This window comes from Lissotriton vulgaris, chromosome 1_1 (assembly GCF_964263255.1).
Source record: "Lissotriton vulgaris chromosome 1_1, aLisVul1.2, whole genome shotgun sequence".
NCBI lineage: Eukaryota > Metazoa > Chordata > Amphibia > Caudata > Salamandridae > Lissotriton > Lissotriton vulgaris.
The window spans coordinates 974,787,974-974,805,445 of NC_141685.1; the positions used below are offsets into that span (position 1 = coordinate 974,787,974).

The following is a 17,472-nucleotide window of genomic DNA, read 5'->3' on the forward strand; positions in this document are numbered from 1 at the left end:
AAATTGGTGTCAGATTTCTTTAGTGCTGTTTCAATTTCTTATCATTCACGTTGGTGCTATAGAATGCATATTCCTCTATTAAAGTCTGGCTGCTCTTTGCCACTCTACCAGGACTGAGCTGAGGACTTATTATTGTGAATCCAAAGACCATTTTTGGGATTTGTGAGGGTTTTACATGGTGAAGCCTAACCAGCATCACCACATAACACTCCACCTTCCTACAATGCCATTTAGACATTCTAATTCATAATATATTTAAAAATTCAATTATAAGAGTGGTAAGAGACTGACGACTCTTAAAATGGGTTTAGTATATACTATGAAACATGGGAACAGTCGCAAACCCATTAATTTAGCGAATCACAGGGTTTGCATCCAACAAAAGGTGTTGTGCATATGGTCCTTATATTTTTAAGGTGTCAAACTGAGCTAAGTGTTGTTCATCAAATAAGTCCATCACATAAACTGTTTTAGTAATTCTTTCAATTGCTGCAGAAAAAAAGTTTCCAAATTTAGAGATGTTGTTCTGGGAGCAAAGTTGTCAGAAGGTAAAGCCACTGGCTCAGCAGGTGTGATTATAACATTACACAATGAAACCTCCCACTCATAAGTGTCTTCCCAAATGTTAAGGGAAGAGTCCCTTAAGTTGGCAATTTCTCCATTAGATGAGTTCAGACAGACAGCCCTCATCACAATCAGTAACATACATCATTGTATTGAGACCCGGTCGAATCTTGAGCAAAGACACCTGCTCCGTCCAGGCATCCCACATAATCCTAACTTAGAAGGAGGGTAATTTATAGTCATGAATGTCATCATCTTGGTGGCAGAACTACCTTTAAGATGATATCCAGTTTTACCAAGTAAAGAAACCTGGCCCATCTGGTAGAACTTCATGTGAAAGTCCACCACCACACACCAGGAAATGGCAGCCTCCTGCAAAATGCTCTCCACCAAGGCTTAAAAATCCCTTGATATCCATCACACCACTGTTAATGTATGCCTGGAAGAGAAAACAGAATTTCCAGGGTTTCATGTAAGGACCCAGCACTCTTATCCGCCATCGAGGGCCTCAGGTAACCCCTTGGGTAGAGAGACCCAAGTTATGCCCAAATCCTTATAGGGAAAAGGAAACATTCACCAACGTCAAAATAGTGAGACCCATGCCAACCTGGGCATGGGTCTCACCAGAGACCCATGCCCAGGTTGGCATGGGTCTCTGGCGAGAGAGAGAAAAACACATTAGGGGGAGAACAACATGGAGCGGAGGGAGAGAGGGGCGATTCACACAAAGGAGAAAGCAAGTCGTAGCACACGGGGTTGTGAAGTACAGAAGAGAGAAGGACGAGAGATAGAGAGAACAATACACACAAAACAGGGTCAGGTGTTTAAGGGCGTAAAGCAGTAAATAAAGGAGGGACCTAGAAATCACATGCACTCTTAAGGAGTGCTAAAAGAAAAATAGAAACATACTTCCCTAAAAGTGAGCAGTGGAAAAATACAAGGCAGCCAAGCGAAAGGATGGTAAAGAGGCTATGCTCCAAGGGAGACGCTAACATACAATGGACAAACGCTCCTTTGAATAAGTAGCAAGCGAATGAGAGCGACAATAAACCCAACCAATGGTAAGAAATAGGATGACCCAAATCACACCACCTTAAGCTTGGTAATCCAACAAGAGGTCTTTCCCAGCCAGACAGCTTCTGCTCTCCGGTACATGAGACCAAAAAAGTAATAGAGAAAAAACAAACTGAATATGAATATATAATAACTGTAGAAGTGATGAACAAGTAAAATTAAGAAATAAATATAGTTTAGTAACGCATGTAATGGTCGGAATTATTGAAATAACAAGTGACTCAATGACAAACAGTGCAGCAAAGTGTGGATGCCACGTGGAATGACAATGCAGCTGCGGTCGTCCAAATGACCAATCAGTTATAGGGAGTCCAAAGAGGTCAGAGACGAGCAAAGATCAAGAGAAGGATGAAATTGTTCACAAACTTGCAATCCCCGTCAGACTGCAAATTTCCTTCCCGAAGGAGACCTAATCCTCCTCCAATGACTGCACCTACAGGGAGAAGAACCCCCTTGCTAAGCCGGTCGGAGCTAGGATGCAGGCAGCTTTGTGAACTATAAGGAGCATGGAGGAGGAGAGAAAGAAAACGAAAAACAGATCCAAGCAGCTCTGAAATAACCTGCAGAAGAAAGAGGGAATAAGGCAGACATATTGGAGTGGTGAATGTGTCAACCTCAAAACAACAGGAGTGGGCTCATTGGGGTTTGCCCTGGCCTTAATGTGCAAAAAATGTTAAAGATTTAATTGTATTCATTAAAAAGGAAAAACATTAAAAGTATATTTTTGCGATTTAGGAGTTTCTTGACTGCCATTACGTGTATTCCTCGAGTGGGGGTGGTGTTTAGTGGAATTTTAGGTGACCAAGAATGGGCAAAGGGTCTCATTATGGAAAAAATACATCTGGCGGTAAATTGCTAATAACACGCTGCAGAGCAACAATACTGGTAGTTTGGTATTGCTATTGGTAGCAAAATAGTCTCGTAATAATTACATTTACCACTAGCAGTATGGCACAACCCTCTATAGTAGGTGGAACACATTTCTAGCGGGTGTAAGAATCATCGGTAAAACAACTGTGCACACACAGTAAGTGACTTGTAGTGGCGGGGCCAGTGACAAAACACTCCTTTGACATCAATGGAGTGCATTACAACTAAAGCTCATCTACATTTCTGGTAGCGGCTGTTGGTTTTCAGCCCTATATAAATGCTCATGATATTTCTGATGGTTAAGATGATTCGATGGAAAAGAGACAACCACCTGCACTAAAATTACTAAGCAGTAATGCATTGAATAGTGGAAGTAACTTCACTTCAGGCACTAAACTGACAGAGAGCATTTCCCACCTTCTGTAGTGGGTAGTATAGTACTAGAGTCAACACTTACACCTGACATCACCACGGACTTCCTTCAGATCCACCTGTCTAAGGAGCCACCATCAACAGCAATTTCACCTCTGCCAGGCACCACCTATGTCAAAGAGTCCACCATCAAAAGTATCGAACCACTTCTGGTGTCGCTGTTGTCACCAGTTTCATGCACATCTGCCAGTCACAACAGTCACCAGTAAACTCTTAACTCCATCTTGGCAAAGTTGGGCAGGTTGCCCTCAACGTCAACCACACAGTGATCACACACGACTGAACCAAGAGTACAAGGGTCTCATGCAGCCTCGTGTATCTACGGCACCACTCACTGTGCAGCACGGCTACTGTACCTGATGCAGACACCAAAGGCTTGACGTACTCCGGATGAACTACTGTGAGAATAGGCATGATGGGTCCCAGCCACGTAAGGATTGTGTGGGGGAAGGTTTTCACTAACTCAGCCACTTCTTTCATCGTCTCCTCAGAAGGTATAAACTGGAAATAAACCATAAAATACAAAACAAAAAAGAAGGGTTCTTCTTCCTCCATATATTTACACCGGCTACATTTGAAAAAAATTATGAAGATGGTGCAATGTGGTGCGCACATGCGCAGTTCATTATAAGGAACACAGTTCGTTTTATGCAAGTAATATAGCGGACTCTCGCGTTATTCAGTCAGAACCCTCATGTACTGGTGATTAGAATAATGTAAAAAAATAGCATACTGTGTGATGAATATTAAACATAAGAAGTCCTGAATGTTCCAGCGACCTCCAAGCTCGTGATAATATTCAGGCTTAACAGAAACATTCTTGTGCTTTCGGGGTAAAATAGAAATAAACATATATCACTGCCATTTCTCATTCATTTGTTTTATTATTGGTAGCTGATGACGTGTCATAGGCATCATAGTTAGACGAGTTGAATGTTTTCAAATGTACCAGACTTTCAGGCTAAAATGTAGATTTCACTCAGGAGTGTAAGGTGCAGGGTGTCTCATTACTTGCTTGAAGGAAAGTGGTCGCTTAATGTAGTATATATCTGTTAGCATCAAAGGTTTACAACTTGCAGAACCATCCACTGTCGCCAGGAGGAGGTGGCAGCCATTGTAAGCCTGGGACTGGAAAATTAACTGCATTCTTTCTAGTGGTCACTATGCACCACTGGTGTCATTCAGGCTGGACAGGGCAACAGGAAAGTCCCTCCCAACATTCCTAATGGTATGACGCTGAGAGCTATGGTGCTAACCCCAGGCAATATCCAATCAGGCCAAGGAGCGGAGGTGGGACTTCCTGTTTCCTGGCTATGGGAACACAGGCACCTCTCCCATGTGGCGCATTAGGAGCGCGTCTGTGAGAGCCACTAGTTTTACTATTTAAAATGAAGCACTTAAATTCATCCTTTGGGATTTGCATCTGGGCACGTATTGTAAGTGTTTAATGATTGAATTCTTGTTTTCCATATATAAAGCGACTCCATGAGCACCTGAGGGCCCACTTCCTGCCCCAATCCATTCAATGAGCTTGGATTTAAGAACTGAAGGCAACCGAGTCCCCTTCTTTTGCTTGCCGCCTTTCTGTAGCTGGCTGCTGTCCTCCAGAGGGGCTGGCATCATTATTTTCCTTTGCTTTGGCTTCGTGCAGCCCGAGGGTGGACGCTCCATTTTGATTCACACCATGAAGCATAGCCAGGAAACAGGAAGTGTGCAGTGTCACAGTATCCACTTTCCGAGTCAAGAAATCTCAGTTCTCACTTTGTAATCTTCTGCTCTGGCTGGTCCTCAGCCACGTCTACTGGTTGTTTCTGACTCAGTGTCAGAGCTGCTCTACACCTTGGTTTCAGATTAATTGCACATATGTCAAAGATGCTTGGAGTCCTCACACTCCCTGTCCACTTGTGTTTCTTGCTTGTCATTGGTGTGGTGGGATCTTTGGGCTGTGGTGGGCTGAAGCACTGGAGCACTATGAATTGCCTCCTTAAGTAATTGCTCGGCCTCCTGGGTTCCCTTCTCCTGCCCCATCAGTGCTGGCCCAGCAGTTCTGAGCACTGATGGTCATTTTAGGCACAGGACTGCTTGAAAACTGGATATGAATGTTCACACATGACCCATCACCACAATGTTTGTCTGCAGCTTCTTAGAGCAATCGCTGTGAAGCTCTACACAATGACTGAGCGCTCTGTGGTGTGGATAACTTCTGTGACTGATCTACACTATCATGTCTGACTGGGATTCCGAAAATTAAAGAGTGTGCGGCCCCCTCAATACATCCCCAAAACAGAGCTGACCGGTGTCAAGGCCCAACACTCTAGAACCCTAACTTTAGAACAAGTAGTAAATGGATAGTTATCGTAAATACTTGGAAGCAGGTTCAAATCATGCACAGTTCTAAATAACATTAAAATATTATATTTTTAAACAATTAAAATACATGTGAGCAAAAGTTTCTAACATTACTTATCGCAGCTCAACTCAAACATTGGTTTTTGCATTGATGGATGGAGGGGTTTCATGCTTGCCAGGCGTCAATATGTATTAAACACTTTAGAAGTTGTCCCCTCATGTCCGGCGGTTGGATAGTAAACCAAAGATTATATTCTAGATCCCAACAACCTCCTAACTTTAGTCAGTGCCAATTTGTGCCGGTGCTCAGCACCTACTTGTAAACACCTGCACTTCTTATTCAAAGTCCACATATAACACAAAACAGTGACCTCCAGTACTGGTCTTTCTCCAGTTGTTGGAGACCATCAGCTGAGTTTTTCTGTCCGGCTCAGATGCTGCACCCGGTACTGAGCTCTTCACCTAAACTTCAAGTGTTCCACTTTGCGTTGTGGTGTACTCACAAGTGAAACTAAGAATCTACAAGGAACAGCCCAAAGTCAACCGCTGCTGTGCATGTGGCCGTCTGACAAGGGGAAAAACAACGATCAACAGGCGGCTCCCTAGAAAATAAAATTGCCCCATAAACGAGCACAGGACCTGCTGTCAGGATCTGGTCCGGGGTCAACATCGGTGCATTTGTCCCTCATGATTCATCATTGATCATGGTCCGGATTTGGCCCACTATCAAGCACACAGGTGTCACTGTCACCACAAGAGCCAAGAGTAGATCAGAATTATGGCATTTGAGAGGCTGCTTTTATGAATACTGGTTCCCCATTTCTTATCGCATCTCAGCAGGGCACAGCCTCTCACGACCTCAGAAGTCGCCTTCAGAGAAAAATGTGGGGTTGAGTTCCTTATTTTGTCCCGTGGTGTTTAACAATTCGGGGCCATGTGCATTTTTCTTTCATGCCATGGAGACTTTGCGACATCAAAGTGATAAATTATGTCAGAGAATACTAGGACTAGTCTTATTGATAGCTTGTGTAAAGATGGAATATTCGGTGTAGAGAAGAGAACGTAAACCTCCAGGTTAGCCTTTGATGAATCCACTCTTCCACAAATGCACACACAGCTCGGATTTTAGATGACTGACCATGCTGCAAGGCACATGAGAAGAAGCCATGTCGGCCAATCAGTCTCAAGCAGTGAATCAAAGAGATGCAAGAAATCCGCGACCAAAGAAGCATGCATACTCCCCCTTGAACATCTTTCCGCAGGCATAACATCACATGGATAATAGGAAACCACAACTCTCTCTACAACGACACAAGGAGGAAGACTGAAGACCTGAGCCAGGAGGCACACAACGGAGGAATGCAGCATGTGGATTTTTTGCCCCTACCAGCGCAGACAGAAGTCTAGGTAAAGTGGGGGTCTACATATTCCTTCAATCTGTGATCAAAGGAAGCATGTTATTCTGGGGGACCTGACATACCAATAACCAACAGCCACAACTATGGTCTTCCTGACATGAATGTTATTACCATTGCCACGATGTGTAATGTAAGTGGCAATGCCATCTGTGGTAATTCAGAGTAATCTGTTAACAAAAAATTTGCTGTATTCGATGAGAAAATGCAAACTTAAGATTATCATCAACCTCTATATCAGGCCCTCCACCATCATAAGATAGATTCTGATGGTATATAATTAAGAGCAAGGAGGCTGGTGACTTGCTCATTTCATCACAGTATTTTGTGGCCATTTAGCATCTCAAAAATTGAATATTTTTAAAGGTGCCTCATTGTGTTCAAGAAGCCAGGTTTTTACTATACATTCAATTCATTCTGCAATGAAAAAAGCAGCCCGGGCTATGGATCCGGATTAGATGGTTCTGATTGAATAAGAATGTTTACTGCTAGCCATTTTTGAGTCTATTGATGGAAACTGGGGACATTTTGGAAGAATAGGGTGTACTGGGGAAACTCAGGAGGATTTTGGAAGTTTAGGGAAGGGCCTCGGCTAGTCTGTTAAATTTATCAACAGTATAACAATAGGGCGTTCCTTGCTCCGATTCCCAATAGCGTATGCTGATGATATTACCGGGGAATGGTGCTGAGCAAATGATAGCGAGGGCTATTGAAGAGGTTGGTTGCGAGAGTGAGCAGCATGATCCACTAAGCAACTGGAGATGATGGAAATCACGAGGGTCAAGAGGATATACAAGGAGGCTTAAGGGTGATTGGACTCGGGCAGGTGCACTTAGACAGCCACGCAAACCACAACAAATGGTCTGCATCAAAGGCTCTGCGCTGAAGAACTCGGACCTAGCGACTGGCATAAAGGACATCCGCCGTTCACCAGGCAACATCCAACCAATGCTGCAACAACCACTTCCACTCAACATGATGAATAACAAATCAACTCAAAAGATGCACGACAGCGTCTTCAGCAACAACGAGCCACACATTGTCGAATGAAAGATTGGAATGATCATCAAATAACAAGGCTGTAAGTAGAAGAAAAGATAAACCTGTAACACTAAGTACTTAGTGCCTTTGATGACTAACTACCATCCAATAAGAGACATCAAGCACCATCCGATACCCTTCACTACCATGTAGGGGAATTGCAATTCCCAATATAAGCAAAACCTTAATGCATTCACGCTGTGGTGTGTAATACTCTGCAAGCACCGCACATTCTCTGGAGCACACACCCTCCGGCACAAGGAACAATGTAAGCATCACCACAAACACACAGCACATGTTACTCTCTAGTATAGTAAATCTGCAGGAATACCGCACTCCTACAGCACGTCGCCCTCTGCCACATACAACTCTGTAAGCTCACTGCACCCTCCTATGACATATCAGACTGCACAACAATTGCACCATCAATGCAACTTACAATAGTCCCGCATAAAGCTGTCAATCATCTAATTTAGCATGCCCATAATACCCATGATAGCAGTCATGCAAAATATATGCACTGCTTTCTAGGTGCAAACACTGCCTATTGACTATAGCTAGGACAGGGGTGTCCCAAACTGTGGTCCCTGGGTCCCCATGGGTCCATGACACATTCCCAGGCAGTCTGCAGGCAGCAGTTTTAAAAGCACTGCAAAGGTTCGTATATAATTCGCAGTTTTCGGGCAACAATAAAAGTGTCAAGATAACTCCACTGATTCATGTACCTGCTGGAGAGAGATCGGAGTTTTGTCCAGTGACAGCTTTGACTCATCTGAGGTAGCACAGATTGTTAATATGCCTGCTGCAAACAACGTGTAACATGCATTTGAAAAAACAAAAGTTTGTGCATAGCTCAGTGGGTTACTGCTTTGGCTACAGATTCTGTTACTTTGCTGTTCATAGGTTACAATCGTAATCTAGCACAGTGAGCTATGAACTGCCATCAAAGAGCTGCATGCAAACTGCATGGTACAAGTTAGTAAGTTATGTTTCCTTCCAAGTGTTTAATTATCCTGATGCTGCTAAAAAAGGTTTGTTTGGGTAGAAATACATTTATTTATTTATTTATTTATTTATTTGAACTTCTAAAGCGCACAGCTACCCGCAGTGGGTTTCCCTGATTATTATTAACGACAATGGTAGCCACTGTTATGTTCTGAATCCTGAGTTTTTGCTTCTCCAGACCAAGCACTCTTAAAAAAGGCCTAACAGTATGGATGACATGAATCCTGCACCTTGAAGTCCTCTTTGCCGTATAAAAAATGTATACACTGATTTACACATGTATGATTCATTGTCTATGTATGTGTGTGATATAAAGTGCTCCGACACCCCACGCTGGTATGAGAGGTGCTATAAAACAAATAAAATACATGTGACAGAGGGACTATGGAGAGATATGAGGAACTGTTGGAGGGCGATACGGGTCTGACAACAATTGCCAAGGCTGCTTTGGGTTTCCAGTCTGGCCTCGGCATGAGCAGAAGCCTCATACTGTGAAATAAAACCAAGCACTGAAAATGCAGCACCAACCTTCCCATTTAATTTTTTGGAACGGTGCAGCTTTTCGATATCAAATAATAACATCTTTAGTAATTCGAGTATTTGTTTGTTGTGAAATGGTTTGTGTATTTTTTGCGAATTACTGTATTAATGTTAGAAAATTAAATAGTCAAATTGCTATGGGGTCCCTGGCTTCCAGTAGTGATTTAATGGGGGTCCTCAGGAGTAAAGGGTTTGGGAACCACTGATCTACACCAAGCCAAGGTACAACCCACAACCCAATAAAGCCAATCAGCTGAACCTACCTCACGCACCTTCACAAGTTACTGTACCTGACGCGGTGACCAAAGGCTTAACGGGCTCTGGATGCACAAGAAACACAATTGGAAGGAAGGGTCCAAACCATGTCAGGATTATATGAAGGTATTGTTTTTACTCTTTGTGAAACTTCTTTCAACCCCTCTTCATCTAGATAAAACTAGAAATTAACCTCAATATAAATAAAAAACAGACAGCAGTTAATTACTGCCACATCAACCATATCTGCAGTGGCAGCACTTCGATGCCAAATAGAGTGGGACACAGGAGGGAGTATCTTAAAAGAGTATCTCTGGTAGGTGGCATGAGGGTCTTATGATGAAGTTTTACCAGTTGCACATCTTGTTCCACAATGGTAAATTGTACTTCCTTCATTGTAATGTTCCTTCCTTCTTCTCCCACCAAGGAAGTTGATGGCCTACATCCTACAGAGTTTTATGGAACACACACAACAGGGTACCGAAGGAAGACAAGCAGCAGGACTTCCAACTATAAAGCAACATTAATGATAATCTCTCATATATAAGAAACGCGCCACACCCAAAGGACATTGTGAGTGATCCCAAGACAAAAACTTACACCAGCTCATATGGACGGTTTGCTCAGAGAGATGGTGCAAATCAAGGACCAGAACATTTCACTGATAAAAATAAGTGTCCAGGCTCAGAAGGCAGCAATAAAAAAGTTAGAGATACGTTCAACCTCATACTGTTGCTTAATGGAAATGCAACCTAGAATTGCAGTCAAACGTCAGGACACAATGACTTTAGTAAGACAGAAATAGGACACAAGTCACAAGCAATCTAGTCACCAGGTGTGCATCCCTTATGCCCAACCCTAAGAAGAACAAACTTTACTCCTTCTCCTTTTAAGCGGATATTGAGAGCAGCGGGGGATGGGGAGCATATCAGTATTTTGGCATTCTAACACACATCAACCTTAAATTACCCAATAACTAAAAGCACTGACACAGCCCCCATGCCCAACAGCAACTTAGATCTTTCAAGTGGTTAGAAGGCGACACGTCAGAGTTTCAGAAGACACCATAGCTCAATGTTTTACATCAAGTACTAATCCCAAAAGGCATCTTATTCGCTAAAGGATTCCTACACTTGAAATTTAGAACAATTGTGTCTATTTGCCATCAATTTATGACGTGTTAATCAATCTTGGAAACTTGCAAGTTTAATAATTTAGGGCTTTTGCCACAGCATCCAGAGAATCAAAAGGGTAGTGTGGCTGCGTGAGTTGTTGGTATAAAACATCCCCACGAACCAGTGTGAAAACAAATATGGTGTGGTTTTTCAGATCGATCGTAAATTCTCAATTTCCGCAGAGATGCACAATTTTCAAGACTTTTATAGAATCGAAGTGGAATAGACAATAAGCAAGAAACAAAAGAAGGATGAAATAGTTCACAAACTTGTAATCCCACTCAGACTGCAAATTTCCTTCCCAAAATGCTGATGTTATTTCTGATCGTTATGATGATTTGATGGAAAGGAGACAACCACCTGTACTAACAGTAAAACATTAAATAGTGGAAGTAACTTCACTTCAGGCACGAAATTGACAGAGTGCGTTTCCCCTCTTTTGTAATGGGTGGTGTAGTACTAGAGTCAATACATCACCGCTGATCTCTTTCAGGTCCATCTATCCAAGGAGCCACCGTCAACTTCAATCTCACCTCTGTCAGGCACCACCACCACCACCACCACCTATGTCAAAGAGTCCACCCTAGGTGCCGCCATCAAAAAGATCGAACAACTTCTGGCGTCGCTGTTATCGCCAGTTTCATGCACATCTAACAGTCACAACGGCCACCAGTACACTCTTAACTTCATTTTGGCAATATTGGCCCAGGTGACTCTTAACGTCATCTGCCTAACTTCATTAAGGGTTCCCTCTCTCGTCTCACTCTGCAGAACACAGGTACAAATCTCAACATTGATTACACACGACTGAACCAAGAGTACCACGGTCACATGCAGCCTCGTGTATCTACGTCGCCACTCACTGTGCAGCACGGCTACTGTACCTGATGCAGTCATCAAAGGCTTGACGTACTCCGGATGAACTACCGAAAGAATAGGCATGATGGGTCCCATCCATGTAAGGATTGTGTGGGGGAAGGTTTTCACTAACTCAGCCACTTCTTTCATCATCTCCTCAGAAGGTATAAACTGGAAATCAACCATAAAAAAATAAAACAGAAAGGAAGGGTTCTTCTTCCACATGTTTCAACTGGCTAGAATTGTTTTTAATTGGTGAAAAGATGGTGCACTGTGATGCAAACCTGCGCAGTTCATTATAAGGAACACAGTTTGTGTTATGTAGGTAATATAGAGGAATCTCTAAGCATTCAGTCAGAACCCTCATGAACTGGTGATTAGAATAATGTAAGAATGAGCATACTGTGTGGTGAATATTGAACATAAAAAGTCCTGAATGGTCCAGCGACCTCCAAGCTTGTGATAATATTCAGGTTTCACAGAAACATTCTTGTGCTTTCGGAGGAAAATAGAAAGAAACATATCACTGCCATTTCTCATTAATTTGTTTTATTATTGGGAGCTGATGACGTGTCAGAGGCATCATATTTAGATGAGCTGAATGCAGGCTAAAATGTAGATTTCACTCAGGAGTGTAAGGCGCAGTGTGTCTCATTAGTTGCTTGAAGGAAAGTGGTCGCTTAGTGTAGTATATATCTGTTAGCATCAAAGGTTTACAACTTGCAGAACCATCCACTGTTGCCAGGCGGAGGTGGCAGCCATTGTCAGTGTGGGACTGGAAAATTAATTGTATTCCTTCTAGTGGTCAGTATGTACCACTAGTGTTGTTCAGCATGGACAGGGCAATATGAATGCCTTTCTCAACATTCCTAATTGTATGGTATTGCAAGCTATGGTGCTAACCGCAGGCAATATCCAATCAGGCCAAGGAGCGGAGGTGGGACTTCCTGTTTCCTGGCTTTGGGATCACAGGCACCTCCCACGTGGCGCATTAAGAGCGCGTCTGTGAGAGCCACTAGTTTTACTATTTAAAATGCAGCATATAAATTCTTCCTTTGGGATTTGTTTCTGGGAACGTATTGTAAGTGTTTAATGATTGAATTCTAGTTTTCCATATATAAAGCGACTCCATGAGCACCTGAGGTCCCACCTCCTGCCCAAATCCATTCTATGGGCTTGGATTTTAGACCTGCAGGCACCAGGGTCCCCTCCTTTTGCTTGTTGCCTTTGTGTAGCTGGCTGCTGTCCTCCAGGGGGGGTGGCATCATTATTTTCATTTGCTTTGGCTTTGTACAGCCCGAGGGTGGACGCTCCATTTTGATTCACACCATGAAGCACTGGCAAATTCCCTGTGCAGTGTCACAGTATCTACTTTCCTAGTCAATAAATCTCAGTTCTCACTTTGTAATCTTCTGCTCTGGCTGGTCCTCAGCCATGTCTACTGGTTGTTTCTGACTCAGTGTGAGAGCTGCTCTACACCTTGGTTTCAGATTAACTGCACATATCTCAGAGATGTTTGGAGTCCTCACACTCCCTGTCCTCTTGTGTTTCTTGCTTGTCATTGGTGTGGTGGGATCTTTGGGCTGTGGTGGACTGTCGCACTGGGGCACTATGAATTGCCTCCTTAAGTAATTGCCCAGCCTCCTGTGCTCCCTTCTCCAGCCCCATCAGTGCTGATCCAGCAGTTCTGAGCAATGATGGTCATTTTAGGCGCAGGACTGCTTGAAAACTGGATATGAATGTTCACACATGACCCATCACCACAATGTTTGTCTGCAGCTTCTTAGAGCAATCGCTGTGAAGCTCTACACAATGACTGATCGCTCTGTGGTGTGGATAACTCCTGTGACTGGTCTACTGTTCTACACTATCATTAGGTCTGACTGGGATTCCGAAAATTAGGAGTGTGCGGCCCCCTCAATACATCCCCAAAACAGAGCTGACCGGTATCAAGGCCCAACACTCTAGAACCCTAATTTTAGAATAAGTAGTAAATGGATAGTTATCGTAAATACTTGTAAGTAGGTTCAAATCATGCACAGTTCTAAATAACATTCAAATATTATATTTTTAAACAATTAAAATATATGTGAGCAAAAGTTTCTAACATTACTTATCGCAGCTCAACTCAAACATTGGTTTTTGCATTGATGGATCGAGGGGTTTCATGCCTGTCAAGGCGTTAATACGTATTAAACGCTTTAGAAGTTGTCCCCTTGTGTTTGGCAGCTGGATAGTAAACCAAAGATTATATTCCAGATCCCCCCAACCTCCTAACTTTAGTCAGTGCTCATTTGTGCCAGTGCTAGGCGGCTGCTTCTAAACGCCAGCACTTCTTAATCAGAGTCCACATACAACACAATACAGTGACCTCCAGGTCTTTCTGCAGTTGGTGGAGACCAACCGCGGAGTTTTTGTGTCCGGCTCAGATGCTGCATCCGGTACTGAGCTCTTCACCTGAACTTCGATTGCTACACATTGCTTTGTGGTGAACTCACAAGTGAAACGAAGAAGCTACTAGGAACAGCCCAAAGTCAACCGCTGCTGTGCATATGGCAGTCTGACAAGGGGAAAAACAACGATCAACAGGCAGCTTCCATGAAAATAACATCTGCTCCATGAACAAGGCCGGGACCTGCTGTCAGGATATGGCCCAGCGTCAAGGTTCGTGCATTTGTCCCTCATGATTCATCATAGATCATGGTCCAGATTTGGCCCACTCACAAGCACACAGGTATCACTGTCATCACAAGTGCCAAGAGTAGATCAGAATTATGGCATTTGAGAGGCTGTTTTTATGAAGACTAGTTCCCCATTTCTTATCACATCTCAGCAGTGCACAGCCACTCACGACCTCAGAAGTCGCCATCAGAGAAAAATGTGGGTTTCAGTTCCTTATTTTGTGCCCTGGTGTTTAACAATTCAGGGTCATGTGCATTTTTCTTTTCATGCCAAGGAGCCTTTAACAATGGAATATTCTGTGTAAAGAAGAGAACGTAAACCTCCAGGTTATCCTTTGATTAAGCCACTCTTCCACAAATGCACACTGACCATGCTGCTAGGCACATGACAAGAAGCCAAGTCAGCCAGTCAGTCGCATGCAGTGAATAAAAGAGACACAGGAAATCCGCGACCAAAGAAGCATCCAAACCCCCCCACCCTTCCCCGAACACCTCCAGGATGGTACATTTCCATGAATATACAGGAAGAGAGGATGCTTGTAGGAAGGTAGGATCCTTCTGCATGGTTACCTCCACGTTTTGCCTGGTCCTAAGCTGTTTTTGACTAGTCTGACTGGGATCCTGCTAATCAGGACCCTAGTCTCTCTTTCTCACCTTAAATTGTTATGTTTAGTACTTCGGTACATCAGAGATTGGATTCTGAGGTACCCTTCTCAGTCCCTAGTATATGGTACTAAGGTACCCAGGGCATAGGTACCCCAGAAGTCCCCCATGAGCTGAAGCATGCATTATGCCACCCATGGGAGACCATTCAAACTGTGACTACAGGCCTGCCATTGCAGCCTGTGTAAGATGGTGCTAGCACCACTTACAAAAGATTTAGCTTTGCTATATCTAGGGTCAATGCACGGAAAACCTATGCCCCCCCCCCATTAGCAGGCCTTTTGCAATCCTAAATGAAGGGTTCTTGGTTCTAAGTGGGAGGGTGCACTGACACCTCTACAGCCTACAGAGTCCATTCTCCCGGTTTGTCAGTGAAGTAGCCATATACAAGGGGCCCGTGCAATTACGCGATGATCATCTCGAAACTGGCTGCAACGAATCCAATCACATTTGGTATCAAACATGTTGGAATCATACCCCCACACCGTAAACTGTGTGGGAGGTATGATTCCAAGCACTGGAAGAGCCCTCCTTTAAGCCCTCCATGCTCCCGATACCAGTCTTCTAGACCTGGACAGCACAACATGGCTGCTGCCAACCAGCCAACAACAAGGAGAAACATAAACAAACATGAAGAAAAAATCATCCAAAAATTAGCCCAGGATGTTAGTATCACTATCCAACTAGCAGACAAAGGAGGAGCCCTGGTCTTTATGGACACTTTGTTTTATGATGGAAAAGTATTTGAACATCTTGAAGATCAAGCCACATATTTGAAACTGTCAGAGAACCCATTAAATGATATCAGAAATACATTGGAAACCATTCTGGAGAAAGCCACTGATATGGGTTGGATCAACAATAACACCAGAAAATTTCTCACAACCACCTCACCAAGATGCCCAAGAATCTACATGTTGCCAAAGATTCATAAGAACTTACAAAATCCTCCCTTCAGACCCATAGTAAGTGGATGTGGATCTGTTTTCAAACTTTTGGGGCACAATATTGACAAATTTCTTCAACCATTTGTACAAAACTGGCAAACTTATCTTAAAGATACAACTCATTTTTTGTAACTGCTTCAAAACATCTCAGCAGACTGGAAGGATATAACTCTATGTACCATTGACGTAACTTCCCTTTACACCTCAATACCTATTCAGGAAGGGATCGAGGCATGTGAATGGGCCTTGCTGCAAACCTCTGATTTACCAACCAACAAAGTCTTTTTACTAGAACTTTTGGAATTTTGCCTACGTCACTCATATTTTTCATGGAAATCAGACTATTATCTGCAAACCAGTGGAACTTCCATGGGTTTTTCAGGAGCCCCAGTATTTGCCAATATTTTTATGGCTAAATTTGAGAACGACTTCATCTTGTCAGAAACAGTGTGGAAGAAACATTTGATCTTCTTCAGAAGATTCATCGATGACATCTTTTTATCATGGGATGGCCCGCAAACGATGCTCAAAGAACAGATCAATGAACTCAACACCAAGAACAGCAGGATAAAATTCACATCCATTATAGATGCGGTACAGATTCCCTTTTTAGATGTCATGATTCACAAAAATGCACGACAACTAGAAACCACAGTGTTCCACAAACCTACTTATCGCAACAATACTTTGGTATTTACCCGCTTTCACCCTAAAGCCTTGCTACGCAATTTACCTTTCTCACAATTCATGAGAGCTAAACGCATTTCATCTACTGAGCAAGCTTGTTTCCAAGAAATACAATTACAAAAATCAAGATTCATAAAACGAGGATACCCACAACCAATCGTACAACAAACAGAAGCAAGAGTCAAAGCTATCACAAGGAGCAACTTGTTACAAACTAAAGACAAACCCAAACAAGAACGCATGGTATTTGTGTCTAAATTCTCAACCCAATCATCACAAATCAAAAACATCATCAATAAACGCTGGGAACTACTTGAGACTGAGGAAGATTTCAAAGGAATTTTTAAAGGCAAACCGTTATTTGCCTATAAACAAAGTAAGAATCTCAAGGAGATGGTAACTAAACCTATCACTGTAGAATTGAACTCTACACAAGCGGGAATGAAAAAATGCGCCAATTGCGTTCACTGTAACAACCTTATAGTTGGTAACACCATCCAACATCCACAAACGGGAAAAACCATAAAGATACGAAACAAAGCTGACTGCAATTCCACTCATGTAGTGTATAGCATAAAAATCCCATGTGGTAAATTATACATAGGGAAAACGGACAGAAAAATCAAAACTCTGATATCGGAACATAAAAGTCGAATCCGCAATTTATCTACCACTTCGAGCTTGGCGACACACTGGAATGAAATGAAGCACACAATAGCACAAATAAGATTTCAAGTTATAGAAGTGATAGACCAAAAAAACTGATCGAGACAACATCAAATGGCTATCGCAAAGAGAGATTTGGTGGATCAAACATATGGAAACCATGATTCCGAAGGGCCTCAACGACAAAATTGATATGGTGTGTTACCTATAAATAGCTAGAATCTGACAGATATTAATATAGCAAGAGATA

General features: G+C 42.9%; 1 protein-coding gene across 10 annotated transcripts in view; it reads right to left on the reverse strand.

Annotated features, from left to right (window-relative positions):
- CYP4F22 (cytochrome P450 family 4 subfamily F member 22) overlaps nucleotides 1–17,472 on the reverse strand; it is a 295,859-nt gene that overhangs the window by 120,303 nt on the left and 158,084 nt on the right. For 2 of the 10 annotated variants that reach the window (XM_086960238.1, XM_086960279.1), the window contains exon 3: nucleotides 11,605–11,749. The exons of 6 other annotated variants lie outside the window; for them this stretch is intronic. In XM_086960238.1, the coding sequence (XP_086816364.1) occupies nucleotides 11,605–11,749 (145 nt within the window). Of the gene's footprint in view, nucleotides 1–3,296; nucleotides 3,442–11,604; nucleotides 11,750–17,472 lie in introns of all 10 variants that reach the window. 2 more of the 10 variants (XM_086960305.1, XM_086960271.1) reach the window with 1 other exon arrangement.